General features: G+C 37.8%; 2 protein-coding genes and 1 long non-coding RNA gene across 4 annotated transcripts; 1 reads left to right on the plus strand and 2 right to left on the minus strand.

The window, feature by feature from the left end:
- Positions 1–21: 21 nt before the first annotated feature.
- Positions 22–12014, minus strand: pou2f3 (POU class 2 homeobox 3). Of its 2 annotated transcripts, XM_066660003.1 has the most exons (14): positions 11882–12014; positions 11462–11515; positions 8835–8891; positions 5619–5653; positions 4492–4593; positions 4264–4369; positions 3907–3995; positions 2999–3175; positions 2716–2857; positions 2456–2589; positions 2168–2332; positions 1938–1980; positions 1704–1818; positions 22–924 (listed from the first exon to the last, which is right to left on the minus strand). In XM_066660003.1, exons 2-14 carry the CDS (start codon positions 11505–11507, stop codon positions 885–887), a joined length of 1251 nt encoding a protein of 416 aa, XP_066516100.1. In that variant the 5' UTR covers positions 11508–11515; positions 11882–12014; the 3' UTR covers positions 22–884. The 2 variants fall into 2 exon arrangements, with proteins under 2 accessions (XP_066516100.1, XP_066516101.1); XM_066660004.1 differs by lacking the exon at positions 8835–8891.
- LOC136686315 (uncharacterized) lies at positions 3095–6821 on the plus strand. Its single transcript, XR_010800310.1, has 3 exons — positions 3095–3207; positions 5369–5482; positions 6642–6821. It is a non-coding gene; the product is annotated as an uncharacterized lncRNA (long non-coding RNA).
- Positions 12015–13680: 1666 nt separating the features above from the next.
- Positions 13681–22022, minus strand: oafb (OAF homolog b (Drosophila)). Its single transcript, XM_066660005.1, has 4 exons — positions 21525–22022; positions 16826–16960; positions 16076–16256; positions 13681–15773 (listed from the first exon to the last, which is right to left on the minus strand). The coding sequence occupies exons 1-4, from the start codon at positions 21747–21749 to the stop codon at positions 15511–15513; spliced, it is 804 nt and encodes a 267-aa protein (XP_066516102.1). The 5' UTR covers positions 21750–22022; the 3' UTR covers positions 13681–15510.
- Between the last annotated feature and the right edge of the window lie 870 nt (positions 22023–22892).

Below are 22892 nucleotides of genomic sequence, written 5' to 3' on the forward strand. Positions count from 1 at the left end.
TGTTTAATGAGTTTTAAACAGTGTAGCATACATTATATCAAGTTCTGAAAAGTACAACAAAGGTTGCTATCATTACAAAACACCGTACTTCATAAACACAAGCAAATAAAACAAACAATGAGATTAGGCAAAGTCACAAAGGCAAACTGGAAATTACAGAACCTCAAATGATTCAGACCACTTCATATGGAAAATCAAGTCAAAAAAACACAATTTTCCACTATATATCTCTTTCATGCCAAAAACAAATATACAGAAAAATATGTTTAATTTAGAAAAACTAATATTTTAATGAAGAAATGTATTAACTCTCATTTGGCAGTTAATTCAGAACAGGTGCTGTGTAATTATTTTACTCACAACTACACAGGATTGAAATATTGTCAAATTTGAATGTATTTTATTGTTGCAGGCTGCATTCATGCAGGATGTGTTCATGTAGTCTACTATGAAATATATATATATATATATATATATATATATATATATATATATATACACACACACCTTCATATGTGTGATCTGTGATCAATAGGGATCAGCTATGAGAATGATTATGTAAACAACATCTTCAAACATCAGTATCCCTCCAAGTGTCTTAAAATGGGGCTTTGATGACCACCATAAAAACTTTAAATGTTTCCATTGCCCTGCTTATCTCTTGTTAAGCCTGTGTAGAGTAGCTGGCTCAAATATATACAGATTTTTAAAATAACTTTGAGACCGGTCCTTTTTCTCCTTATAATGGAACTGTGCACTTCTGTACTTCACCCTGTGGGGGTCTGGAGTGAATCAGAACTGTTATTCCTCCGCATAGGCATCCACCCACCGAGCAAACTGTAAACATTGTCATTTGTTTCCTCGCCAGATTGATCCTGGACTACTCAGTGGTGATATGCTGTGGTGTTCCAGCGATACCAGGTTCTGGAAAACAGAGAATGCAAGTATAACTGTATTGTTTACAAAAAGGTAACTCAAAATATGAGACTAGTTTCTTTTTTGGCGCATAGAGAAGGGCGTTCGTGTCTAAACACTACTGCTTTGTGTATCCATCCAAGCGTAACTGAGCAATGGATGAACTGCCATTTAAGGGCTCTGTAGAACCATTTTACAAATGCTCTTTAAAGTGCTCATTTCTTCTTTCATCCTCTGCAAACTCTTCATACGGATTAAGGTGACAGATGTTCCACAGCCTACTTGGAATCACTGAGTGCAAGGCTGGAATCACCAGTCCGTCATAGGTGATCACACACTCACCCAGCCTCTTACATACTCACTGACACCCATGGATGTTTTTGCACAGCCAATCCACCTACCAACACATGTTTGGACTGTGGGAAGAAACTAGTCGGAGGAAACCCAAACAGACACAGGAAGAACACATCAGACACCTCATAGACAGTGGCCCAAGGCAGGGGTTGAACCCGCACTCCCAGGGCCCTGGAGCTGTGTGGCAACAACACTATCTGCAGTGCCACAATGCCGTCCCCCTTTAAAGCACTGTTAGACAAACATACTGCATCAGGAAACTCAATTCATGTAATAACTTTGGTTAACTTTTTAATCTCTTCAGACACCTGGTTCCTCTCAACACTACTCTTAACAAATCTGACATTGTAATTTTTTTCTGTGATGCATTATCCACTCTTATCACAGTGATTAAATTACACAAAAATGTAACAAATGGAGTGGATGGGCTGTACCCTGTAGGGGCAAAGGACTGGTTGACCCCCTGTGATGTCAGTGGGCTGGAGGAAGAGGACAGAGTGTTGGGCGAAGAACCGCGACTCGGGCTGTTGGGAGAGGAGCTGCTTGAAACTGTGAGAAACAACCACTTATTACTTCAAGAGTCAAGTGCTTATTTATATTTATTATGCATTGGATGATATATATGTTCAGTATTTTAATTGCAAATCCTGTATTCAAATCAGACTTACCTCCTCCTGAAGCAAGAGGACTGAACGGTCTGGAACTTTGAGGCTGGAATTGGAAGTGACTTAGATTAATTGTGGACTAGGCAGGCTTGATGTAACTAACACACTCGTGCATTAACTTTGAAAAAATAATAATAAAATAATGTTTACATACATTATTTCAGAAAAACCAAGATAAATTGAGATTTTCATGAAATGACTTGTTAATACACGTTCACAATGTTTGGACTCACCAGCCTGGTGTTAAAGTTGTGTGTTTTTATAGGTGAGGTGGACATGGGGCAGAAGATCCTCTTCTCCTTCTGTCGTCGGTTGCAGAACCACACTCTCACCACTTCCTTCTCCATCGACAACTGCTCTGAGATCAGAGTGATCTCTTCTGAGTTTGGTTTGGGATTCTGCAGAGTGGACAGCCTGTTAATAGGCAACTGTACCATCTACAACCTGAAATCCTAAAGCTGTCTAGTAGCTAACTCGATGCTAACATCGAACTCTCTTGTTCAAAGACCTCTATTACTCACATCTAAGAAGCGCTTCTCCAGTGTCATTTTGATGTTGGTCTCGATACTCGTTCTCTTTTTTCTCTTCCTCCCATAGCCCTCCATAAGCTGGGGTAAGGTTGTGGGGTTTGCCAGCGAATCAGAGGGAGAGTTTTCTGAGGATAGGCAACATACAGACTTTTAAAATGGCAGAAATGTCTTAGCATTTAGGAATCCTGATTTTGAGTTGGGTTACTACATCAAGGATGATCTGGATTGTGCCATTATGTTCTGGTGAATACCTGCATCACTGAGCCACTTCTCCAGCAACGGTTTGAGCTTGCACATGTTCTTGAAGCTGAGGTTGAGTGCCTCAAATCGCGAGATGGTGGTTTGACTGAAGTCATTGCCATAGAGCTTCCCCATAGCTAGACCCACATCACCCTGAAAGATCAACCAAACATCCCTATTAGCAACTGAATGATAGTCCCACTCTGTAGCAAAAATATATTTCCAATATATCCGATATAAATAGTACTTAAGGTACTATGAAGTGTTCAGAATTGTGTAAAAAAGCACTCTTGCCTGTGTGAAGCCCAGTTTGATCCGTCTCTGTTTGAAGGACTTAGCAAACTGCTCCAGCTCCTCCAGGTCACTGGGCTCTTCCTGTGGTGAGGGAACCACATGCTTAGGCACCTGTAAGTGAGACATGTCCAGATGTCCATCCATGGAAGTCCCAGCCAAGCCTGTTCGACCCATTGCCTGTACAGAGATTAATCAATAACATTAATGAAGTAAGTAATGTACTTTCATTTTGCCGAACATTTTCTAAACCCACACCTCACTACTAAGGTGCTTATTTAATACCACAAGTTATTATATCAGGAAAGCATGCTCCATAGTGCCTTGCTGTACATCAGTGATTCCCAAATATTTCTTTAGTTTCTCCTTTTGTAGATAAAAAGATTTTCCAGCCCACCACCCACACACACACACTTATTTATTGCTTATTTTTCCTTTTCATTTATTTTAAATATGGTAATTCATACAAAACTGCAAATTATTCCCAGAAAAAAGCTGTGTGTCCCCCTTTGGGAAGCACTGCTGTACATGTATACGTCTCACTGTTAGAACACTTTGGACATTCAGCAATTGCCCGCAAGTTGGGTATTTGAAGCACCTACAATTTAACACACTGTGAAACAAGACCACACAATATGGGGTTGTTGTTTTTTTATCCGCCTAAGCCAGTAAACATGAAATAAAATGAGACATTCTTCTTTGGCCCAAGCCAGAGATGAACAGGGCACAGGAGTAAACATCTTCTCATTCTCAGTTTATGGACAAGTGACGAAACGGGTGGTTCTGAACAGAACCTTGTGGCATTTTGACCCAAGCAGGTCACAGACATTTTATTAAGACCTCAGAACTGTACTGAAAGAAGCACTGAAATGGTTCATCACACTGTTTGAATGATTAAATACACTGTTTACCTGAGGAGTGAGGGCCAGACCTGGCTGATGTTGCAGTAGACCTGATTGGCTCTGTGATGGCAAGGACAGAAGATTTGGCTGTAGCAGTGCTGAGATAGAGAGAGACAGGCAGAATTAATATAGATTTTAAGTGATTTGATTTAAGCAATTAATTTAAATGGTATTCAAACCAAAAGGTTTTATTCACCCCTTAAAGGGGGTGAGCCATATAATAAAGCAATGAATCCGTCAGGGATTATGCAAAAAAGACAGTAGACCTATTTCCATCCCTAATAAATTCACCACATTTTAACATTTTAAACCTTAAAGACAATAGACAAATCAACTCTTGCTTCTCTTTACTTTCCCTTGACGGACCTTGGTGTGCAGGTTGAGCCTGGGAGAGGAGAAATGATGAGGAGGGAGTGAGGTGAGAGCCTGGCATCAGGACCAGCTGTGGCAATGGGTGTAGGGATGGCAGCTCCTAGAATAACATCAATAACATTCAACGACTTAAGGCGTATTGGGGGAACAGTTGTAACTACACTGTTACATCTGATTCACTACATGATTGATATGAAGTGGATTGTGATGACAATGGTGTACCCCAGACAGCTGTCCTGTTGGTGCTGGTGATCCCTGTGTTAAGTGGCATGTCTTATGTGATGAGGTGGAATGAGGAGAATCGTTCAGGTCCTCTGTTTTTATCTGTGAACCAGGAAAAAATGGGCATTAGCTCCATTGTTTAAAGCAATGGTTTCTGTAAGATATTCCATGTGGCTGCAATACACTGGATATCAAAAATCCTTTATGGAAAGTGTCAGGTTGAGTACTTCTGATTAAACAGATGATTTGGCCAAAATAAAATACAGTGTGGTACAGTGGTAACACCATTGGCACCCATCTGAGAGACCTGGGTTTGATTCCAGGTCTGGGAAACCAGTCTGTGCTGCACCAATAAGGGTCCTTGGGCAAGACTCCTAACACTGCACTGGCCTACTTGTAATACGAGTAGCCTCTGGATAATGCCAACTGCCCCATAAATGTTAGTATAAAATTCCCAGTTTTGCTATTAATGTGAAAATTTGTTTATACATGTTTAAAATGTTACTTTGTGCTTTTTTTTGTGGTTTTTATATATATATATATATATATATATACACCTTCATATGTATCATCCCAATAGGGATCAGCTATGAGGTGTCAGAAACCACAGTTTCTCACAGTTTTGATACAGAAGAAACTTATCTTTTCATATATGTGGGGTGTGTGAATGTGGGCGTGTGAAATGCAATTATATTTTAGATCTACCATAAATTCAAAAATTAATATGTACTTAATGGGCATTTTTTCAAGAATATATGTGTTTGTGTGTATGTTTGTGTGTGTGCGCATGCGCACACATTCACAATAAGACCAGTAAAACTGCCTGTCTTGTTCAACGGGAGGGAACTTTTGAAAAACATTCCTTCCCTTCCCTCAGGCGGCAGAGTATGCAAATGACTCCAGGAGCCTGAGGCTAGTTCCTGTACACAGAGAACACTGCAGTCTTCTGCCTGAGATCAGATGACAGCACATTCATTTAGGACAAATCAAGGTAATTGTGGCTGACACAGACCACATTAAAAGAAGCTAACGTGTATAACGTTTTCATGTTATAGCCCACTATGTGTTTCAATGGCGTTTGTGGATGCATAGAAAACGTATTAAAAAAAGCTTTATTCCATACGTACTTGTCTTGTAAAGTCAATTCCATTTTGTTCAATATCTGTTGAAAGAAGAGGATATTGTTAATGATAGAAGATCACTCATCTCTTAAATTAATGTGTCTCCATATGGTTCCATGCATCAATTCCTCTCTCATATCTACATTACTGATTAGGTTCATCATAGTTACAAAGTAACTTAAAGTACACTCTGTATAATACATCCTGAGTTTAATGGCTCAGTAACAGTCCGTTTTAGGGGACTGATCACCATAAATCAACACTGAATGTGTCTGAATAGGTGTGTAGACTTGAAGGGAAACTCCACAGAATTTTTACAATCTCTGCATAATTAAGTTGTTCATATGGAAACACAGGTGTAAAGATCAGATGTAGAGAAAATAGGTTCAGGATTGTCCAAAGTGATATTGATAGGAACCAGAATCTGATGATTGATTTTAATGTCAGTAATAAATCAGGTTTTTACTTAATACATGTGTTTTTTTAAAGCATGCACAAAGTGGAGATATGTACATGGTCCTTCAGGGCACATTAGTGTCTTAAGAAAATATATAATTCCTGGTTTACCCCTTTTTCTTTAACCACAAATATTCAATATACAGTCTCAGAAGACACATGTTTAGTGGTTTACAGGGTTCCCTGTGACATTTCTGACATTTCAATGTCTATATTTATGTTGTAGGCATTGGCATCTGATACCTATCAGTAACATAATGAAAACAGAGAACAGTAACATAATGAAATATGAGCAAATGAGTTTCTCTGCAATTAACCATTTCACATCAAACCACTCTGAGTGATTTTATTTACCTTTCAACATTTGAATTGTAGAATTATGCAGATATTGTAAAAAAAAAAGTGAAATTCTTACATTCTATGAACACAGCAGTTTTAATTTTTGTGAAAAGTTTGTGATGAAATTTCCTACAAACCATTTTAAACATACAGATATGATACTCCTGATATGTGTGTGTGTTAAAGATATCTGCAGGTATTTTATCTAATTCTTGCTAATCTTGATCTCTGCAGGAGATTCTGAGGCTTCTGTTTTTTGCTGCAGATTCCCTTTGTCTCCAAGCCTTGGCTGTGTTGGGTTCAAAGGTCTTTGCCAGGTAATATCTCCTGATTTGAAATTCAAATTGAGCTGTGTGAGGCTGTGGTTAGCGCATCAGTGCAGGGTTATGAAAATCCACCTCCTCCCCCTCAAACTTCCAGTATGGAAATGAATCGCACATGCAAATGGGCAAGTATCCATGGCAACCTCGGGCCAGTCCATATATTTGAATGTTTACAAACCCCCAGGTGCATCTCTTACTTGTTCGTTCTCTGTTGTGGTCTTTTTCTTTCTCTCTAACAACATATATAACATTGTTGCTGTCTGAACAAAACCTTGTATCGCCATATTTTATATTTTATTAATCATTTGAGAACACCAGGTGCCCATTACACCATGTAAATGTTTCGTGATAGACGGACCAATACACACATTCCAACAGGACTTGGAATAAAATCTTCTTACATGAACTTACATTGAGGTTCATTTTTTTTCTCTCCATCTTCTGAAAAGCTACAATTATTAGATACAATCTTTTTGTCAGTAATGACGAAAAAAGACAGTAATGACGTATATTTACACAAACAACAAAATAAGTGTAGCTTCAACTACAAACATAAATAAAAAGCTTTCAAATGTTACTAATGAAGTTTACATATAAATGTCTATTTAAAATCCACCAATGATTTCCAAATGCTGTTCAATGTAAAACTTTTAAAAATCGCTTTTTTAACAATATACAGACAACACAAAAATTCCAAAAATCTCTGGATGCCATTTTTAAAAAGTGTGACAGTAGAAAGTTGATCTTTCTTGAACCACTAAACCACACTTAAAAAAAAAAAAAGTACCTTGCTGAGTTTACTTTATTCAAATTTGAACATTATTTTCACATGAATAAATTGCATTACATCAGCACAGTTTTTTATGTTCCACTTCACTTCCTTTTGGCAGTAGATGTGTATATGTCATGTGTAATATTCCTGAGAAGGTGATGCTTATATTTGGAACAAGATAATTCAATGCTTCGTGCTCTTTCAATGCAGTCAGTTCAGCTTCCTTCAGGGAAGCACAGAATAACAGCGTGGGTATGCCATTAAAACCTCTATACTAACTTTTTTGAAACTTGTCAAAAGTGCCTAAGGAGATCCTACATTAATAACAACAGGTTAACGGAGAAATACAGGAATGAACATTTCTATTTTCTCTGAACACTTCTGAACATTCCTGTTTTTCAGAAAAATGCCATTTCCTTTTCTTCCCTAATCTCTCCATATTTTCAAATTACGATGTATATCATCTAAAACATACAAGTTGTTCTGTTTTCATAAACCTGAGCTTATCTAGTAAAAGGAATTCCACCATTTTTCTTTTCCCTAAATGTATCCATAATTTAATAGTTCAGCTATTTCAGAGTACGATGTTGTTCCAATTTAAAGAAAAGTTTATTTTCTCTAAAAGTGGCATCCCATCAATTTAAAGTACATCACATAAATGTAATGGCTACAGAAACCTGGTGCAATGTCTGAGACATCATGGGTTCATGACATTTGATGATAAGGTTTTGGCATTTAAAGGCGATACAGGCTTCAATTAGGGATTTTGTTTTCTCTCTCATTGCTTTATTTTTACTGCAGCTAGAACCACAGACCGCTTTTAGGTTCAGAGTTTAAATACAAAATAAATAAATACACATTTCGATATATTTGTGTAGACCTGGAGATTCTGGCTGTTGTTTTTGTTAACACACACACACACAAATTTGAATCTGTCATTCTCTCTACAGTAGATTACTTCACATTAAACCACTTTGAATGACTTTGTTTAAACCTCATCCACTGAATTTCTGGAATTCCTCTTTGATTTTTCTTCATGATTTAGTCTTTTTGAGTGAAACTAGTTTGTTCGGCTTTAATAAGGGATTTTTTTATAATTAGTTTTGATTAACTGACATCCACTAAAGACAGCGAGAGTAATTGCTGATACAGTTAGTTTTAAGGTGACAAAAAAATTAATTTGAAATTTTATTTCATGTTTAAAATTTAATTTGAGTTTGCAAGCGGCACCTTTATGCCCATTATTATTGTCAGTCTCTTCTAAAATATTTACTATATGTCATTTTTCCAGCAAAAATACTGTATCACCTGACTTAAAAAAACATTTGTTACCATGGAAAAACTGAGTCTGGTTCTCAAAAACAAGAACGTGCAGGATGGACTTGTGTTCTGTGGAAAAAAAAAACATGATGCAGCATAGAACGAACTCTTAGGTCATTCTGATTAGTCATTGATGAACTGAAAGCATCCTCATTGTTTGGGAGTGAATAAGAACCAAGAGTTTTGTATTTTAACCTTTCTTAGTATGTGTGTTCTTGAAAGTAAGAGTGTAGTTTTATGAATGTGAACTGGCACTGCAAGATAACACCAAGCAATATGAGGACATAAAAACACACACTGATATTATTACACTACAGAAATATGCACTGAATTGATATTTCTAATTATATTTATCTTATTCGTAGCAGAATGAATCAAAATACCGCTATTTAATAAATATTAGATTTTTGATAAGTGTATTTCATAAATTTGCAACACAATTTTTGCTATTTTTTCGTCATTGGATAACTTTTGAGTTTGTTGTTCTATAAATGATGCTCCAAAACAAAAGTGTTTGCTGCCGTGGATGGTACAGATATGTGCACCTGTCTCCAGGATTTGTAACTGAAACCGACATTGTCACATTACAGGAAATGCGGCAACACAAAACGTTCATTTTCCAAATGCGCTCTCTGGGAATGCAGGTTCCTCATTTGAGGTGCTGTGCTCTACACTGAGGCGACGATCCTGAGCTTCTGCCTCAGGGTATGAACGCTTCACCGCAAACACAACATCCCCCTCCTCCCCCCTCTACACAGCAAACACATCCTGGTCCATCACATTCTGCAGCTACACCGTCACGCCCTTCTGTCAGTTACACTCGATGAGAGAGTCTCTCCTGTGTACCGCTACTCAGAGAAAAGTTCACACTGTACAAACCATGCGTCACGGATAAATAGTTTAAGATTCATGGTTCAGAGCTATAAAGTAAACAGTAGTGGAAGTTACAGAAATGAATAGAAATGGAAATGAAAATAACTGGAAAGTGCAGAGTCGCGGATGTTTATTAGGCTAAATTTGTTAAGAGCACCACTGTTAAAACAGACTAACCACTCTAATTCAATTAGGATGTGTATGTTCCTTTTGTGAAACTGACATATTCTATACAACAATTCTGCATCGCCCAGTGCAGTTATAATAGGACAAATTTAGACTTAGAATAACAAGTTAGACATGGAACAAATTTAATTTAGTATAAGTTCTACTTCACTGTCGAACAGACAAGCTACAAAACATTAAGAATACTAGAAAATAAACATTCCTGTTAAATAGACATATTTAGGCTAAAGAATGTAGTCAGACTAGAATGAAAGCTCTTCTTTAATAGCCCTTCAATAGACTTAATAGAATACACTTAGAATGAACTATTTCATTATCAAAAATTACAGTCTACAAACTTGGTTAGACTTGGAGAAGTAACACTTCCTTGTCCAATAGATGTAGTTAGGCTAAAAATAGAGGCAATAAAATTAGGCAAAGAACACACTGCTCAATATAAAGTTTAATAATAATAACCAAGTTAAACCGTAAACACACTGAATCAGAACATGCAACTTCACATAAAGCCATTTAAAAATGCTATTTTATACTCTTTGTGTAGGATTAAGTCATATAAATACTGTACTACCCAATATAAGCCCTACACTATGATCTGTTCGACATGTTCTTCAGTGTCCCACACCTTATAGCCAAAGAGAATGAAAGCTTGTGTGTGTTTTGTGCCGTGTAGTTGTTTCGGTTGAGTATGTCATTAAGGGTTCTGTACAGACTTGTCTGAGAAGGAGACCGTGACGGCCCAAGACAAAGAGCACAGCTCTGTCCCTGGTCAAAACCACAAACGACTCACGGCTGACAAACGACATGCTGCAGCTTTCTTGTGAATCCGTCTCTGCCAAACGCAAAGGTCCACCAACATATGTCAACAAAACATGAGTTCCAAATAAAGCCGTGAGCTGGAGATAAGCCATCAGACACAAAGGCTGTCCACTAAACGACCCATTGACCCAAGTCAGGTTTTATAGACATATATAGAGTTATAATAGAAGTTAACAGGTAAATGAGCCACTGAATAACTGTTCACTCTAATAATGATGTTTCATTTTTATTTATATGTTTATGGCAAACGTTTCTCTAAATGCTGCTTACGATATATATATATATTTCATCCTGTAAAATTTAATCATCATAGTTGTTTGATTTATTACTTTGCTATTTTTACACAATTCTTTTCTCTATTTGATGCTATAGAAGAGTCTGTGACGCTAATACAACGTCTCGCCATTAAATATCTGTTTGTTATTTCAAACAACAAGTGGTAAAGTTGATTATTTTGATGGACATATATTTATTATTTCTGCTGCAATACTACTAAAATATATCCTCCCTAAACATGCAGTATAACGTCCAACTACATGACTGCACAACCACCAAAAGCAAAAAAATAAAATTAAAAAAGCCTAATTATACAGTGATCAAAGCAGATGAACCATTTTACAAAACAAAAAAAAGTATGTGCATATTCTTACAGAAAGTAACTGATCCCTTTCTCTGCATCTTCCATGTTTCCCGTTAAATTCCATCCAACACCTGTGGTGTATAAGCGGCGTCAAGAACACCCAAACCGACCAGCAATGTCTTACCTGTGTGTTCATGAGGATCCCTCTGTTCCACAGCTTCTGTGCTCATCTTAATATCTGTAAATGATAAATACAGCTGATTTTCCTAGAGGATCACAAGTTTATGCGGACACTGGGGCCAATTCATGGCACTGGCCCCACAGTCAGTAAAATGATCTTGAGGTTTATTCTAATAGCTCCGACTTTCAAATGGTCTCCCTTTATGTAAAGGGCTTGTTGTAATATTCATAAGGGCCGAGGTGATCCCCAGGCCTGGGCTTTCCTCCTCTCTCTAATCTCTTCTAGTCAAAAACATTTAAATCGGTCAATATGCAGGTGACAGAGCCGAGCGATATGATTCTGACCATAGAGACCGGAGCTGTGCTGTGGGGAAGTGGCCACTTCCAAGCTTGCTGGATGCTATCATGTAGTTTTAGCACTCACCTTGATCAAGAGATGTTGAAACAAGTTCCCCTTTCTGGACGTTCGTGACCTCCTTGTTGATCGAGAGAGAGAGAGAGCGAGCAAATAAAATAAGGTCTAGATGCTAAGGAGAATCTCTGAACATTTGGCAAAGTAGAGCTAGTGCTGGAGTATTCACCTTTTTCACGATCCCACATGAGCTGATAGACAGGTGATTTGCATAAGGCCCATGTTGCGTCCTATCCACACTCAGCCATTTTGCATAAAACAACAAAGGGGGGAGATGGCAAACTTCTGTAAAAAAAAAGAGCTCCAAGCATGTGTGGCTTGTCTGGCTTTAAAATGTATGACTTACCTGGCGGCCGGTGTTTATATTGATATGCTAGTATGCTCGTCAATGGTTTTAAAGGCCCACTGTTTGGTGTAGCTATGGTCCACGGCTTACAAATGATTTGAAGCCAGGTAAGTTTACTGTTAAGGAGGGACACGCTTACGACACTGGGTCAGATTTTAAATTTCTAGTAATATCCAGTAAAAAATAAAGAAGAAGGTTATTATTTTTTAAGTTTTATTTTGTTTCTAATGAAAAATATTCAGAAAAGACCCTGTAACAGAGTAACTATCGACTACTGAACAAATCTTTACCCTTTCTCTGTCTTTATATAATTTCCAATTATTCTTTGTTTTATAACACACACCATTTGAGATAAGATCACTGCGTATAGCAATGCAATGTGTTTATATTTAAACATTCATATTTCTATTGAATTATAGACAGATAGTTGTATTCAATCAGTTTTAATTCAGTATTATATTAAATATACAATTCGACCTTAAGCCTGTATTACATTGATTTGTGGATCATGTTTGAGTTATGTTTAACTGGATGTGTGTAAAGTAGCCAGTCAGTCTAGACTAAGCCTCAAAAAAATGAGGTATCTGCCAAGTGACTTTTGTCCCCGTTATTTTTTGTTTTGTTTGAACAGGACATCCTGAACTGACACCTCTGCCTTAAGCCATGGTCTCAGCTTCAGTTACAGCCAGCTAACACTAGAGGGCAGTGTTTAAATGAGGTACACTTTTGTGGTAACGAGTATATACACGGTCAGTGCATCCAAACCCAAACACATCACATCACATCGACGCTGTACTAAATATATAAATCATAACCAAAGATACCTGTAAAACTACATGGAAATATTGAGATCATAAAGTCTTATGCATGAATTACTCCTTTCATGACTTCCAGACTTGATTTATGTTTTTGGGTGACATTGACATTAGCCTTGTAGCTCCAGTGCACTACACAAGTTAACTTTAGGCCCAAAATCTACATTAAAGGCTGCATTAAAGGGATAATTTGTGAAGATCTGAGGAGCAGAAGCGCAAATTATTTTTATTATTATTATTATTATTAATTGACGTTAAATGTAAAATTCTTTCAGTTATTTAGAATCAAGGCACATCATGGAATTGGCTTGTACCTCAGAGATTCGCTCGTGTTTAGTCACTGCTCCACAAGCGGGTGCTAATCAGTGCTGTGCATCAGACACGGTCCCTGTCCTTTTACAAAATTTTTGATGGTGATCTAAATGTATCTAGAGAGTAATTAAACTCAGTAAGTCAATTTACAGCAGCAAATAACTGTTTGGGGATTGTTGGTTGAAAAGGATCATAATAAATCAATACAGACACAGGAAACTAAAACACGGAAATAAAAAGTTAATGTTTAATCACACCATAGTGGAAATAGTCACAGATATTGTTTTGTTAAAATTCATATTTGTTGTAAATGAAATAAACAAAGCATAAGCTTTTACACAATGTATGGCACAAGAAACATTTAAAAATGTTTTTATTTTTTTAAATAAAGCAACAACATGTTTAACATTTCATCTATTTATTATGCAGTATTGAATCATAATTTGTATTATGTATAACAATAATATTGCATAATTTAGTGTTTAAAAAATTAAACCTCTATTTGCATCACATTGTTTTGGCTGCATTTGTGTCTAAGAGAAACCTGAGCAGAACATATTTACAGACGACAAATTACATACGTATCATTCTGTAGAAGACGACAGTGTAAACAAGTACATGACTATGTCAAATCATAAATATATATGTAGAGTGTGGGAGAGTAATGAAGTCTCTCTGTAAAGAACCTGATAAATGAGGCAGATGTTTTAATAAATCTGTTGAATGAATGGAAGGAGTACTGTCCTAAACATGGAAACAATATTGCATTGTGTGAAAGTTTCATCTGTCCGTCAGGACCAGCCCCTGTACGCCATACTGTACACCACATACCACGCCAGAGAGCACTCACAAAGACAATAATTGAAATGTAAATGAGATAATTAGTCAGGGTCATAGTGATGGACCGTCTTGTGAATCATACATTTGACATTACTTGAATATATTAACAATAAAGAGACAACACAAAAAACCATCACTGATACTGTCTTAGCTGCCACTGTAGCTCCCTTTGTTCAAAGACTGAACGTATTTCACGGCTTAAACTGCACTTTCAAACCAGTCTGAATAGGGTTGAGAGCTTATACTGAACCTTTGCATTTCAGGCTAGATTTTAATTACTGCATAAAAAAAACACTTCAAAAAAGACACTATAAAAGAAATCTCACACCTCATGGTCAACATGAAAAAAAAAAATCTAAATGTAATAAGTTACTAGACATCACTAACAGCTGGAAGCTTCCATGGAATAGTAGAGTAGTAGTATCTTACTTATTCTGTATATTTTCTGGAATATATACGTTTTGTACATTTCTGGACTCCTAAGTCGATGAATTTCCTGGAATTCCCTCTAGTAGAGAAGCTTCTGGAGTGGGAAATGTCTTGATTATATGGAATACAGACGTACTAACCGTCCAGGAACCTTACAAAAAACACAGGCAGAATAACAACTTCTATGATAAACATTATTCCCGTAAGAGAGCTAGACAGATGCTAATAAATTCTAAAACAAAATACATGCCCATAGTTTCAACACTATTAAAGTTACACACAGAGCTCTACACAAAGAATAAGACAAAAAAAAACAAACCATGGGAATACATCTGTCCTAGGGGTGAACTTAACTTGTGACCCTCACAGTCGTATGATTTCCTGCCCTGAGGCTACACAGTAGTGACAAGGGGAAAACAAGGTAAAGAACTGGCTCAGTAACTCATGTCAAAACATCCTTTGTCCTTTTAGGCAGAAGGTGTTAACACATGAAGATAAATGAGTCAAGGTCAGAAACTCGACCGTTAAAACACATCTGGATGAGAGACATTTCTCTAGCTAAAAGAAGGGAGGATCAGCATTAAGAAGTGAAATAACGTACCCTTTAGTATTTGTTTATCACAGCGTATCTTTTATACATCCCAGATATTCTGACATTCTTCAAGTCATCAGAAAATAGTGAAATTAGCCCTTCTCTATTAAGACAAGCTCATTTTGCAATAAAAATACTGCATTTAGTTCATACCGGCCTCCATATTACTATCAGGCACTCGCATGTGCATCTATCAAAGCAATGTTTTTTTTTCCTCACAACTTTGTTAATGGCACTGAACTGCCATCACTGTTGAAATATCATCATCAGTACAATACAAACGTTCCCAACCTGACCAGCATGAGCATTATTCGTCTTCATCCCACATACAGAGCTGTTTGTGTGGTGTGTAGAAGTCAAAGCGATAGCCTTTGCTGCAGCTCTTGATGCCACACTTGTAGGGACTCGGTCCATGACCTCGACAGTACTTCAGCACGCACGGATACCACTCCAGTCTCAGGGTGTAGCTGCAGGTGCAGGGTTGCCAGGGGTCAGCAGTGGAGCTGCAGATCTGCATGACTGGATCCTCTGGCTTTGGGGGCATTGCTTCAAATATGGAGCCATCCACTCCTGCACAAAAATGTAAGGTTGGGGAGAAAAAGTTACAATGAATTACTTTTCAGTTATATATCTCCAGTCTAAAACTATAGAAGCAAACTCCGGACAATAAACATGTTTTGGCTGTTTTACAACATTTAGAGGAAGAGAAAAATGGTATCCGATGTCTTGACTCTTGTAACAAGCTGATACAGTACATTAGCGCAAGCCAGTCAAGATCCAATATGCATTATGCAATAAACTGCATAATGTCACAGCCACTGTATGCAATAAAAATTATGTGTTAATGAAAAGTATGAGCTTCAGACACTAACCCTTCTCCAGCCAGAGTTTGACGTCTTGTTCTCGCGTGTAGACGAAGTCTTGAGCATCTCTGCAGATGTTGTGAATGTGGGAGCTGAGGCGCCAGGCTGAAGTCAGGTTCACCGCCACATTAACAGTCATCTGCTCCACCCCACGCTTGTCCTCCGCCATCCGAACAATATGAGGGTTTTTCTGAAAAGTTTGGACAATAATACAGCATTTTACACCACATGTAGACTATTTAATTCAGGTTTTTTTTTTCCAAAAATATATTTCATATTTGAATTTGTATGATGACTCCAGTTAACCCAAGAAATCTTGTCAGTTCTTCAGGAGTTGCAGGGTAAATGCTTAGAAGAGGAAAATGACACACAGTAGCACAAGGCAGTGGAGGCAAACATGTGAGGCACATCCACCACTTCTTTTTGAACCTCCACTACTCCCCCCACCCCCATCTTCTTTAATTTGTACACGTTAGAATATTTTATAATAATAATATTAATAACATGTAATTATTTGTCATTGAACAATGAAATGTGTCTTCCGCAGTGAACAAAAGTGCACTAGGGGCTGTGAACACACCCAGAGAGGCAGGCAGCCACCTCCAGTGCCCAGGGAGCAGGTGTGGGTTTGGTATCTAGGAATAACTGGTAAACATTTCTGTTCATGTTTATATTTTCAATAAATATGAATTGCAGTAAAAAATGACAAATGTTCTATAAGATAAAAGCCACTGAGTGAATTTGAAGGCCAAATCTTACTTGTCTCAGTCGGACCATGGCTTCGCTGGGGATTATCTCTCCATGCTCCAGAGCTGTGATGAAACATAGAGCCTGGTACTGTGTCTGACCTCGTTCAGGTTCACCTAGAACCAATGCACGGAGGATCTTCACATGCTGTGAACAACACAACCAGCAGCATTAGTAAGAAAAAAAGTCAGTCAAATGGGTTCTGTCAGTCACAAATATTATGTTTTTGTTCTGCCCACAATGAGTGCACCTTAAAGTAGATCATTTCACTAGTTATAAGAGATGTCTACAAACATTTTTGGCAATTTTCATAAAACCATGAGTGCGTTCAGTGTCCCATGAAGAAGGTGTAACGTGACTACAGTAATACTCTCATTATAATTGAACCACAACCAAAAGATATCACAGAATAGTCCTATCTACGTGATTTTTACACAGGTCATGCAAATATCGTGGCCTAACTGGTTTTCCTAATGGAGCAAAAACTGGCAAAGAAACAATTCAAATGAGTCACAGAGAAGATAAGTTGAGACCATGAACACAGTGGTGAAAAATTAGCCATATCAAATACATAGACAGCTTTTAATTTCCTACACAACCAGATCCATCATTGTATGACTTCACCAGAAGAGGCACCTAAGGTTTTGAAGCCAAAAATAATTCTATATTGTTTGGGAAGAGCTGTGTACAGAATATCACTTGTCAAGCATTAACAAAGTATTGCATTCACAGATGGACGTTCATTATCTATAACGGCTTGTCCCGTTCAGGGTCGCAGAGGGTACAGAGTCTACCTGGAATCATTGGGCGCAAGGCAGGAATACATTGGAATACAACACATCTTTTACATTGACTTCTGAAGAAAGTTAAGAAGGTTTTATCTTGCTCCTGTAAAGTTACTATTTTAAGAGATACACATTTTTATTTGGACAGCCACAATGTTTTTGAAATGACAAATGCCATTGTATATAAAAGCTTCTGCTTCACTGGGCCTAGGCTAATCAATTAATAAGTGACACACGGATTCATAGACTCCTTTAAAATATTGTTCAGTGAGGCTTTACTGAAAATTCGATTCAATCTGAACCATACAAAGTCAACAACAGGAGAAACTGTTACATATCCATGTTAAAGTAGATCTAGCTTAAGCTGTATTAAACTCAGAGTGGGGTGTGAACAAACAGTACAGTTAGCTTGACGCTTATGGGTGACTCGGTTAAAACTGTATTAAATATTTATATGAATATTTAGTTTAAGTGCTATTAATAATGATAAGCTCTGTGTTGAACTGGTTTCATTATTGTTTTTTTTTGTAAATCTTTTTTAAGAGAAAGTATTTGGGAATCTCTGAAAGATAATGTGGACTGTATATATACGCTGCAACTCCACTGAAAGTGAAACAGGGAATGAAGCAACAGACGGTGACGCTCAGCAGACCAAGACACATGAAACTCAAGCTTGATCTCCTTCCGTGACCCCAGATCCTCAGATGACCTAAGGACCTTCACACACAGCCAGCATGAGAAAGACAGCGCTCATATAAAACTGATAAATGTTGAAACTGCATAATATAGTATTTCACTACCACAATGCCTCTTCTGTTGCCTGACTGCTCCAGTATGAAGTCCATGAGGAACACTGTGTACTATGAAGCTTAGTGCCATCGAAGCTGTGGCTGTAAGTGTAAAGGATCAGAAATGGCAAGCCAGAGTGCTAAAATTCAGCAAGCAGAGCAGCGTTAGCACTGGCTAGGAAACAGTAACCAGAGCCAATCCGAAGCCAGAGTGCGTGTAATTAAGACACACGGAAGGTGACATTCCAACCCTAAGAGCTAAAGTTGGACCTTTTAACATTCAGAGAAGGGGGTGGGGTGCCAAAACTAGGGATCTTCAAGCAGGACCTACTCTGGATTAGTGCGATCAAAGGTCACGGGGCTAGAGCTCCACACTGAGGAGAGTTCCTTTGAAAATCACTGGATATTTAAAGCACAAACAGTTTTGCATTACAAAATAATCAGTAGAATTTTTTTTCCAATTCAGTTTGTGATAAATCCCACCAGTGTAGTCTTTCTACACTGACCAGAATATTTTGCTCTGAACAAAGTCCACTGCCCCACAGTCCAATACTGGTGGGCTTTACACTCCTCTGGTGTCACTTGGCTTTGAACATGATGACCTTAGGGTCGTGTGTAGCTGCTCCAGAGCTTAACATTTCTAAAGAAATAATACAAACAGTGTGCACGTCTGTGTCCACAATGTGTGTATGTTAAAGTAGGCTAAACATTTGCTGTCCTTTCAGTAATTAAATAGTGGGAGTATTGGTTCCCCCTCCAACTTTCCAACCTGACCACAGAGTACGGCAGACACATACGGGGAAAAAAAACACATGTTCCCAAATCGGCCTGTGTTATATAACTGACATAACTGGCTGAATTCTTTATCCAGACTCTTTCAGGGTTCTTAAACATGAGACATACACGCTTAACTGTGTAAGGAACTTTCTATCTGATCGAACCTGCATAACCCTGATTCAGTGCGCCATTCAGTACACGAAGGATAAACAAGACCCCACCTCAGCAGATAAAGTTTTCAACTAGATGTTGGAACATTTGTGTTACAGACTGTGGCATTCACCATGAGAATGAGAGCATGATAATCACCGCTGTCCATCTGCTGCTAATTAGTGTATTATGTTTACACTAGTCTACAATGATTGCATTTCTGTTTTAATTAGTATAATAGTATACTACAATTCATTTCACTAACATCACTCTCAGTGTGAACTGTGATTGGTCGTCCCTCCCTAGAATTTATTGTTTAATGTTATAGTACTTATCTTGCATTGTTGCACAGGTTTGCACTTGTCAACTTCATGTGATCTTGTGTGAGTTGTTTTATGTAGCACCTTAGTTCTGGAGGGAAGCTGTTTCTTTTCACTACGCACTGTAAACTGCCATATGGTTGAAATGCCGTGAGAGTAATAGTGAGTAAACGGACTGATGTGGGATGATTAGGTATCCCATTTCTATTCATGCTTTTCTGTGGTTGCACTGTAAAGCAACTGAATTTATTCAATGTTTATGAATGTATGGACATGGATTAAGAGTTTAGAATGTACACTTTCCAAAGTGCTTAGCTCACTTGTTTTAGTGAACTATGGGTGAGAAGTTATTAAACAAAATGTAAAAAGATATACGTGTATCTGTGTATATTTTACTCCTACTCTTGTCACTTACTGCTGTAGAAATCTGTTCCTGGACCAGCTTGAGTGCTTCTGCTTCACTTGAAACTGTGAAACTCATTAGTCAGATGCTGGTAAGGTGTGGGCAATAAATAAATATATAAATAAAAATCCTGCTGTTACCGATATTATCTATGGAAAAAAATGTTTTGACTCGCTGAAGTTTGGAAAAGCTCATTATAAGTTTCTTATTCATTTTATATAGTTATTACATGTACATATGTGTACTTAAACGCTGCACTCTGCTAAACAGGTTCAACAGATTTTAGATACATTTATTTATTTTGGCACCTAAAGCAAACTGTCAATTGTCAATTTATCTGTATAAACAATGATGAAAATCATGATAATCAATTAAATTGATGGATTCTGCATGTTTGACTCAAGTGTGTGCGTTTTTTGCCCTCACCACGTTTATTCCAGTTTTCTTAGACAGTTATTAACCTGTAATTCTCTTCATTGCTCTGGGTTTTCCCCACTACAACTGGAATTTTTCTGATGAATTTCAGGTTTTTACGCCCTTTGCAATTTTCCCACTTTGCAATTAGTTTACTTTGGTGTAAACTTCAGCAGGTATCTGTTTGTGTTTTTCTCTGCTTTGTACAACTTTGTAAAACCTGTAAAAATAGACAATCTGTGCTTCCAAAAAACAGAACATCACACTGGGTGTGTTGTGTCCTGCGGGTTACATTCATGTCCACAGCTCTAAGGTCCAGTAAAGAGTAGAGATCTTTACCACTTTCCCTGCTTTGGACGCTGATGGATGTTGAGCTTTCTCCTCAGATAATAGCTATACCTTTACAACCATTTCCTCTCTGGAATGACTTGGCTGCAGTGGTCAGTCTGACTGTAACGGCTCTCTGGCATCTTAACAGTCTCACTCTGTTCAGGTTTCTCTACACTGATGGGAGCTGATTTGAAGCACATGCCACAAGTCTGGCTTCGGGGCTGAAGAAAAGATGCTCTGTGCTGGGGAAACTGAGCTAAATAGTAAATACAAACTCTGTTTGTGTCCACTGACACTGATTTTAAAGATATGGGAATTTTATACAATAAGTGCAATTGAACTGTTATATTATTAGGATTTGTTCACTTTGACTTTATTATGTTTTTTATTTATTTATTATATTTATTACATTTATAATTTATTATTTAATTTCAATTTTATTATTAATGCTACAAAGTAAGATCCATGTCCTGGCTTCAGTTAATTCTACAGCTAAACAACTGGATATAATTACACTCTTCTTTTAAGAAGTTATATATTGATTTATTTAAAAGAAAATGTTTTGTATTTCGTTTTAATACACCAAACACAGGTCTACAACCCACAATGTTACCGATATCCAGCCACTCATTAATCTAGGTAACTGTAAACCGTGTAATTAAAGAGTGCAGTTATTTACTGCTCTAGTAAACCCCATATTCGGCAAGACATTCACAGCAACTCTCAGCGCTTCTGTCCACTCACCTGTTTGAAATCAGCCAGGAAAGTGATGAGAGCTCCATCCGCTTGTTTTAACTCCACAGAGATGATGTCCCTCTCACTGTCCGCTTCTATAATCTCTTCAGATATCTGCCCATCCCCTAACCTGACCAGAACCCTCAGCTCAGAACCTGAACCAGAACTCGACAGCAACAGCAGCAGAGCCACGGAGAGGAGGAGAGAGAGAGGAGAAATCTCCCTCGGGTTCATTACAAATACCGAGACACCCGCTCCACACTCATTTAACACAACAATGGGACATTTCTCCTCAGGAACTGAACCCCAAAAACCTCTCCACACAGAGTTTCAGAGCTCACACTCATCCCCTCCGCTCCTCCACCGAGGCACAAACACCGCTGCCGACTCTCCGCTTCAGTCTGAAGGCGAACTTCTGGCGTTTGGGATAAATTTACCGTCGCTTTCCTTCACTTTCTGACCGTACTTTTCTCCTCAGAGTTACAACTTTCCCCTCAACGCTACACTCCCCCGTCACTTCCTTCCAATCTCAGCCCACACTCAGTTGTTTGTTTTTATTCCCACCCGTTTTCAAACAGGCCCCGCCCGTTTCCCGACAGGCCCCGCCCACTTCAGTAGTGCCAAGGCGTTCAAAGATGTATACAGGGATTTTACAGAAGGGGGAACTCAACGGAAATATTCAAAATGGAACGACACAAACACATTTCATGATCAGGTCTTTGTATTTGTTTAGTCTTTCTTCAGAATAGAGACCTTATTCACAGTCACTGTTCGTGGGCAATTAGCATCATATCATTAAAAAAAAAGAAGAAATTATTTTCTCGAGATCTAAAATATAAGGAGTGCAAGTTATTTTATAATTATTGTGAAATTGCACATAATTATATTCAAATATTATTTAAAGTACAATCTTGTGGTTTAAATAAAAATGAAATGATTTTTTTTCAGCTGGAAATTAAGCTGAATATTTCTCGTGACATTGTACATTATGCTACTTCTGTAAAGTACATCTGACACGACATAATACCGAGCATATTCTGTTTTAAAACTAATGAAATAATCGCTCATGAAAAGTTAAATCATTGAGTAAATAAACGTATCAGACTCTAAGAATTCTTCACATAAACAAGAGGAGCTGAAGTTTGTCAGGCATCCTGACTGTGGAAGAACAGGCTGAAATGGGGCAAACAGCATACAGCAGAGCAACAGAGGGATTACACTCCGTAGTTGTAGAACTACAAAATGTGCCTGTATATTCAGCGAAGCTGAGAGAATGGACAGTGAGTGGAGAAAGAAGGAGGAGGTCATGTTTGACTGGTGTATGTTCCCAGGTCTGATTAATCAGCGCAGGGACTAGACTCACATCAGACTTGGGTT

Source organism: Hoplias malabaricus, chromosome 2, assembly GCF_029633855.1.
Source record: "Hoplias malabaricus isolate fHopMal1 chromosome 2, fHopMal1.hap1, whole genome shotgun sequence".
Classification (NCBI taxonomy): Eukaryota; Metazoa; Chordata; class Actinopteri; order Characiformes; family Erythrinidae; genus Hoplias; species Hoplias malabaricus.

Bases quoted from the DNA above. Each gene is read 5' to 3' on its own strand.
- oafb (XM_066660005.1), bottom strand. From the start codon at position 21,749: ATGAACCCGAGGGAGATTTCTCCTCTCTCTCTCCTCCTCTCCGTGGCT. The intron at 16,961-21,524 runs GTGAGTGGACAG...TGTTGTTCACAG, and splicing joins TCCTGGCTGATTTCAAACAG to CATGTGAAGATCCTCCGTGC. The intron at 16,257-16,825 runs GTAAGATTTGGC...CAAACTTTTCAG, and splicing joins CCATGGTCCGACTGAGACAA to AAAAACCCTCATATTGTTCG.
- pou2f3 (XM_066660003.1), bottom strand. From the start codon at position 11,507: ATGAGCACAGAAGCTGTGGAACAGAGGGATCCTCATGAACACACAG. The intron at 5,654-8,834 runs GTAACAAATGTT...TTCTTTCAACAG, and splicing joins CCAGACTCAGTTTTTCCATG to ATATTGAACAAAATGGAATT. The intron at 4,370-4,491 runs GTACACCATTGT...ATGTTATTCTAG, and splicing joins CAACAGGACAGCTGTCTGGG to GAGCTGCCATCCCTACACCC.